Source organism: Megascapheus bottae, chromosome 31 (assembly GCF_031878675.1).
Source record: "Megascapheus bottae isolate mThoBot1 chromosome 31, mThoBot2.hap1, whole genome shotgun sequence".
Lineage (NCBI taxonomy): Eukaryota > Metazoa > Chordata > Mammalia > Rodentia > Geomyidae > Megascapheus > Megascapheus bottae.
The window spans coordinates 4271057-4278435 of NC_143539.1; the positions used below are offsets into that span (position 1 = coordinate 4271057).

Sequence of the window (7379 nt, forward strand, 5' to 3'; positions counted from 1 at the left end):
ACATTCCTGGCCCCTCTTCTTTTTTGAGAGTTTAATTGGAGATAAGAATCCCACCCTCGGGCTGGGAATTTGGCCTAGTGGTAGAGTGCTTGCCTAGCATGCATGAAGACCCGGGTTCGATTCCTCAGTACTATATACATAGAAAAAAGCCAGAAGTGGTGCTGAGGCTCAAGTGGTAGAGCTCTAGCCTTGAGAAAAGTCCAAGGACAGTGCTCAGGCCCTGAGCTCAAGCCCAGGACTGGCAAAAAAAAAAAAAGAGTCCCAACCTCCTGAGCTGCTAGAATTACAGGTGTGAGCAGCCACCAACTGGCTGCTGGCTCATAAGCTGGAAATCCATGGATACAGAACACAATTCCAAGGATCCCGAGCTCCAAGATGCTCCTGGATCTTTAGAAGTGACTTTTATAGTAAGTAGGGAGGTGAAGATGATTTTTATTCTTTTTCAGTGTTAGGGATGGAACCCAGGTTTATGTGCGTGCGTGCGTGCGTGCATGCGTGCATACGTGTGTGTGTGTGTGTGTGTGTGTGTGTGTGTGTGTGTGTGCCAGTCCTGGGGCTTGAACTCAGGGCCTGAGCACTGTCCTGGGGCTTTCTCAAGGCCAGAGCTCTACCACTTGAGCTACAGCACCACTTCTGGCTTTTTCTATGTATATGGTACCGAGGAATTGAACCCAGGGCTTTGTGCATGGCTAAGCAAGCACTCTACCACTAGGCCACACTCCAGTCCAGAGCCCAGGATTTTATGTGTACTCCTGGGACTCACTCTAGCCTACCTTAGACTTTCTTTTTAAACGTTATTTTATTGACAAGGTAACATATAGAGGGGTTACAGTTACATTCATCAGGTATGGGTACATTACTTCTTGAACATCAATACCCCTTCTCCTGTTTTCCTCCCACTTTCCTTACCCCCAGCCTCTACATTTGACATTTAAAAGTTGTCCCATTCACATTTTCAAAAAGGAGAGCTGAAACCTGGACTTGGTAGCTCATGCCTGTAATCCTACTTTCTCATTTTCTTCTTTCTTTCTTTCTTTCTTTCTTTCTTTCTTTCTTTCTTTCTTTCTTTCTTTCTTTCTTTCTTTCTCCAGTCCGGGGGCTTGAACTCAGGGCTAAGCTGCTGTCCCTGAGTCTCCGTATGCTCAAGGCTAGCACTCTACCATTTGAGTCACAGCCACACCACTTCCGGATTATTATTTTTTTTTCTGGAAGTAGAGTTTCATGAACTTTCCTGCTCAGACTGGCTTTGAACTGTGATCCTCAGATCTCAGCCTCCTGAGTATCTAGGAGGACAGGAGTGAGCCAGTGGCACAGGTCCTGCATCAATGATTTTGAAGGTCAGGGTTTGAGGGAGAAAAGTGTGAGAGACTCCACCTCGAAAATAACCAGCAACAAGTAGGACTAGAGGTGAAACTCAAATGGAGAGTGCCAGCTCCTCAAGAAAACCAGTTAATGGTGAGGGCATGAGTTCAAGTCCTGGTAGTAACAAAGAAAGATAGGAAAGAAAGAATACTGGCTTGGAGCAAAAATAAAACAAAAAAGCCAAAAAACCCTTGATGGCAGCTCCCAGCCTCTGAGTTTAAGCCTGGCGCAAAACAAACTTTTCTGCCACCAGAAAAGTTACGTTTAGCCAGGCATTGCTGGCTCATGTTTGCAAATTCTAGCTACTCAGGAGTCTGAGATCTGAAGATCACAGTTCAAAGCCAGCCTGGGAAGGAAAGTCCATGTGACTCTTTTCTCCAAGTAATCACTCCCAGCCCGTCAGTGAGACTCTTCTCTCCATTAACCATCAGAAGACTGGAAGTGGAGGGGCTGGGAGTTTGGCCTAGTGAGAGAGTGCTTGCCTAGCATGCATGAAGACCCAGGTTCAATTCCCTGGTACCACATACATAGAAAAGCTGGATCTGGTGCTGTGGCTCAAGAGGTAGAACACTAGCCTTGAGGAAAAAGCCCAAGGACCGTGTTCAGGCCCTGAGTTCAAGCCCCAGGACTGGCAAAAAAACAAAAACAAAAAATCTGGAGGTGGAGTTTTGGCTCACATAATAGAGCACTAGCCTTGAGCAGAAAAAAAAAAAAAAAAAACCCAAGGGACAGTGTTCAGTCCAGGAGTTCAAGCCCCATGACTGGTACACACACACACACATTAAATTTACTCTTCTCGATGGTAAATAATGAGACCAGAGTTTTTCAGAAAAGGAGATGAAGGTTCATTAATTTTATTTTGTTTTTTGTGGGTCATGGGGCTTGAACTCAGCCTGGGCCCTGTCCCTGAGCTCTTCAGCTCAAGGCCACTGCCCTACCCTTAAGCCAAGCCCCACTTCCCATTTTCTGGAGGTTAACTGGAGATAAGAGTCTCAGGTCTTTTTGTGCCTGGGCTGGCTTTGAACCTTGATCCTCAGATTTCAGCCTCCTGAGGTGCTAGGATTACAGGTGTGAGCCACTGCGCCTGGCTTGAAGGTTCATTAATTTTTTTCAGTAAAAAAGGAGTTGTGAAGCTACTCTCTCCCTGTCCTATTGTGGGAGCAAGGGTGAGGGACAGTTCTCAGAGAAAAACCCAGGAGCTGGTCTCTGGATGCATGGGCTGAGGCGGGCAGGGGAGGTGGCCTTGGGCTGGGTCATTCCTTTTGATATTTTGTTGTTCTGTCTCCAGAGTTTGTTTTGTGCTGTTCCAAATGTTCCTGCCTGCCTTGGTCAGTGAGCTAAGGAGAACAGGGTGGTGACCTTGCCTGGAACTATGAGGACATTCTTGCCTATTCTTAACTATAAGGACATTCCTGTGAGCATGGGAGACAGCAAGCAGAGAAAAGAAAAGAAAAGAAAAAAAACTAACCTGTCTCTTTTTTTGTGGTACTGAGGAATTGAACCTGGGCCTTCATGCATGCTGGGCAAGCACTCTACCACTAGGCCAAACTCCAAGGCCCCAATCTCTCTCTCTTTGTTTGTGGGGGGCAGTCATGGGGCTTGACTCAAACTGTCTGGACACTTTGTGCTCAAGGCTAGCACTCTACCACTTGAGCCACAGTGCCACTTCTGGCTTTTTCTTAGTATGTGATACTGAGGAATTGAACCCAGGGCTTTGTGCATGCTAGCCGAGCACTCTTATCACCAGGCTACACTCCCATCCCCCCAATCTTTTTTAAAACTCCTGAAGCTGAAAGCAATCTGATTGGTGATTGAGCTAAAACTCCAAGTATGGCCAATTTCCGAATCTGTTCCTATGACACTGTTACTCTCCCCCAAAACTGTCTTCTTTGCACAAACGCGTGCATTCTTTCTTTATTCAAGGGGTGCTGCTTAGTAATTTATTTGTAACTCTGATGCTCAGATTTTGGCCCCACTTAGGAGTCTTTCGGCGTGAGTCCTGTTGGCTGGCTTCCGTGTCCTTCCAGCTTGTTCCCCTTTACTCTTTGAACATTTCCTAACTTTCTCATGTCCCCAAACTCACCTCCCCATTTTCCCCCATCTCCTGCTCCCAGAAATCTGTTTTCTGGAAGGAGAAGGGTGGGCACTTCTGTAGGTGGGAGCTAACCCCTCACCTCCAAGTGACCCCCTCCCCCTGTCCCTCCTCCCGTCCTCCCTAGCCCCCTTCCCTCCTTCCACTCTGATTTCTAGGAGGCAGGGCCGGCCAATGGCAGAGGCGATGCTCTGCTGTTGCCATGGAGACATGCTGGGCTGCAGAGCGGAAGGAGGTGGTGACGTCACCCCAGGAGCAAGTGCAGCCACTACATCCTGGTCTTAAGCCGGGCTGCGGGGCACTGAGAGCCATCTCCAGCCACCCTGCCTGCCAGGCTGTCACCCACCACACTCTGGTGACAGAAGCCCTCGGGAGATCAGATCCACTGAGCTCTTGGGCCGTCAGGGCACAGTGAAGACCTTTAGGAAGCTCCCTGCGGAGAGAAGGAGCTGCGTGGACATCATTCCTGGTGTAGCTCTGCCCCGGACTTGGGAGGCACGGATCAACTCCGACCCAGCTCCACCTCTGCTTCCCTGGAGGTCGGTGAGTCCCTGGGAATCCTCCAGACTGCTCTCAGGAAGGAGGACTGAAGGCCCAGCACGGTAGCATAGCCCTGTGGACAGGGGCTCGAAATCCCCTTGTCTGAGTTGGACAAATTGTCGCCTCCCTCTGTGAGGCCTCATTTCTCACCTAGCCTTAGGAAAGAGATCGGGGGGCACGCTGGATCAGTCAGGAGATTCCCGTGGCACCTCAACTTCCTACCAGAAGGCATACAAGATTCTCAAAGAGCTGGGCAGGATGCTGTTCGGGGTACAGGACATTGCGTTGTTGGAACACGGCTGCAAGGCCTTGGAGGTGGACAGTTACAAGTCTCTGATGATCTTGGGGATCCCAGAAGACTGCAACCACGAGGAATTTGAAGAGATCATCCGGGCACCCCTCAAACCTCTGGGCAAGTTCGAAGTGGCTGGGAAAGCTTTCCTGGAGGAACAGGGAACCAAGGCGGCCATCGTGAGGCTAGCCAAGGAACTGGACCACGACATGGTCCCCCGGGAGATCAAAGGCAAAGGCGGGGTATGGAAAGTGGTCTTCATGCCCCCGAGACAGGACATTGAATTCCTGATGAAGCTCAACCTGTTCCTGCAGAGTGAGGGCAGGACCGTGGAAGACGTGGCCCGGGTCCTGAGGCAGGAGCTGTGCCCCACCATGACAGATCTCAGAGAGCCAGCCACCAGGCCCTACTGCCAGCCACCGCCACCTCAGGCCAGCCCCAAGGCGGGGGCCACTGTCAGGGTGGACACGGGTGACAAGGACAGCAAGGCTGGAGACAGCAGGAGGAGCAAGAAGAAACCCAAGAAGAACCGTCGACGGCACCAGGCCGCTGACAAAAAGCAGTGAGGTGACATGGGGGGGGGTTGGGGAGGGGGAAGCCATCTGGGGGGCTGTGGGAGGGCAGTGGGGGTGACAGTGGCCTGGTGTGGATGGGGAAGTTGTGGGGTGTGGCTGAGTGTGTGTGGCCACCCTGAGGTTGAGTGCTGCCCCCCTTCCTTCTTTCCTTCCTCCCGTGGTGAATATTTACTGCGCTGCCAATCTGTTTCTTTGAACCTCTGCTTTTGTTATAAGAAGTGGTGATGGCTGTGTCACTTGGGGGTCCTAGGGGAGTCCATGTAAGTAAGAGCAAGCACATCTGATTGAGTACGGCTGTCTGTCCAGCCTTCCATCCCTCAGCCAGCCCCCACCCACCCACGACCCCTCCCTCCACCCCTCCAGCCATCTACCCACCATTTCCTGAATCACATACGAGGTGTCGCTCACTGAGAATTCGGCAGGGGGGGAGCCGCCCGGGCCTCGCCCTGAAGCCGCCCTGTGCGGCCCCTGTGCCCGCGCAGGCCTTGGCGTTACCTGCACGCAGCTGATGGAGCCTTGGGCAGAACAAGCGGAATAGAGCTGGGTCCTAAAGCCACCGTGTGTGGAGGACACCCTGCGTGTGTGCGTGGCCGCGGGCGAGGGAGTGGGGCTCCCTTCTCGGCAAGGACGGGGTCCCGGAGACCCCCCAGGACAGCTGCTCACCTGGAGCCACAGCCCCGCCCCCTCGGCCCCGCGCAGCCGCAGTGCAGAGCCAGGCCGCGGGACGGCGCATGCGCGCGCGTCGGCCGTTACCATGGAGACCCCCCCCCCGCCGAGCTGGCCTCACGCAGGCGCACCTAGAACCCTTAGGTGGGAGGGGAGCAAGAAGCTCAAGGGCAGCGCCCAGGCCGAGTTCAAGCCCCGGGACCGACCGGCGAAGGGGAAAAGAAGCAGCGGCAGCAGCGGAAGGAGAGGCAGCCGGTGCTGGGCCGCCGCTGTGTCCCGGGGAGCTGAGGATCGAGACTGCTCCGGGAGCGTGGCTCGAGCGGTCGAGCGCCAGCCTGGTGGGAGGGGGGGCAGCCCCCCACCCTGTGCACCCAGCAGGCCTGGCACGGAACCGGCACCCGTGGGTTGGTGAGAGCCAAGGATCCCGGCTTGAGTCCACTTCCCAAGCCGGCTGGCATCACCTCCTGCACGTGCTTTGCTTGGTGTCACGGCTGGATCAAGCTTTTCCTGACACCCTCCCGCTCCTAGACAGACAGCTGCACTTCTTGCAAAAAAGTCAAGAAGTTTCCCCGCTCTTTCTGGGCCTTGTCCATTCTCAGCCCTGGGCAGACCACACCCACAGAGCCTTCTGGTGCCGTGTGCCTTGTGCTAACACTGTCTGAGCCTGCTTAACTGGCACACAGCGCCCCCCCTCCTCCCCACCCTGCATATTTGCTGGTTGCATGAATTTCCTCCTTCAAAGCATCTTTGTTGTCTAATAAGGGACAGTGTGACATTTCTTATCCTCTTCTAACAGAGGACAGTGGGCTTTTTCCCCCACTTAGGGCGACCTTTGGCGCCTCTACTTGTGAGAATCAACGTGAACAGGTGTAAATATTATCCAGGAAACTGAATAACCCACCACTTCCAGCTGGAGAACTTTCTGAGCCAGCGGAAGCGTCGGGGAACTGCAGTACGTGCGGGCGGGCACACGCAGGGGATTGTGTAAAACACGTATCTGTTGAAAAGTGACTCACCTGAGTGAGATGTCAGTAGTACAGCAAATGTCAAATAAAAACCTACAAGTCAGTCGGATGTGCTGACTGGCCGGTCTGGCGGTAAAGTCCCTGCTGCTCAGAAGGCAGAGGCAGGAGGATCCAGCCCTGGAAACCAGCCAGGGAAAGTTAATGGGGAGACTCTCTTAAAAACACAAGAGCCTGGGGTTGGGGTTCAAGCCAGAGAGCACTTGCCAAGCAAGTGTGACCCCCTGTGCCCAGCACCGAGAAAGAAGAAAAGCTGGGACTGGTTTTCCTAAGCCCTGCATTTTGCTTTAGGAAGTGGGTTTAGCTACATTCTACTGTGTAAATATAAACGCAATAAATGTGTGCTGTTGAGCCTGTGGCCTGTTCTTTACTGAATTAGGGAAAGGGGGGGGTGGACCCCATCTCAAATTTAATTCAGGTAGAATCAGCCTGGTGCGGTGGCTCACGCCTGTAATCCTAACTACCCAGGAGGCTGAGATGGGAGGATCACAGTTCAAAGCCAGCCTGGGCACTAAAGATTGTGGGACTCTTATCTCCTATGAACTACCAGAAAACCTGAAGTGGTGCTGTGGCTGAAGAGCTTAGGGAAGTACCCAGGCCCAAAGGTCAAGTCCCATGACCGGCCGGAAAAAGAAAAAGCATCATAGTCTGAACAAGAGCTAGTCCACCCTGTCCTCAGCTCGGCCCCCTCCGCATCCTGGTAGCTATGGAGACAGCAGATCTGCTGAGGAAGGCCGGGGGCCCAGCCCCCAGGATGAGGCCCAAGGGAGGAGGAAAGGTTTGCTGAAGGTTCATGAGCAGCTCAGCAAAAGCACAAACAACCTCACCCA

General features: G+C 53.0%; 1 protein-coding gene across 1 annotated transcript; it reads left to right on the plus strand.

The window, feature by feature from the left end:
- Positions 1–3706: 3706 nt before the first annotated feature.
- Positions 3707–6900, plus strand: Pnma8c (PNMA family member 8C). Its single transcript, XM_090322172.1, has one exon. It carries the CDS (start codon positions 4253–4255, stop codon positions 4850–4852), a length of 600 nt encoding a protein of 199 aa, XP_090178298.1. The 5' UTR covers positions 3707–4252; the 3' UTR covers positions 4853–6900.
- Positions 6901–7379: the final 479 nt, after the last annotated feature.

Coding starts and splice junctions, on each gene's coding strand:
- Pnma8c (XM_090322172.1), top strand. CDS start 4,253: ATGCTGTTCGGGGTACAGGACATTGCGTTGTTGGAACACGGCTGCAAG.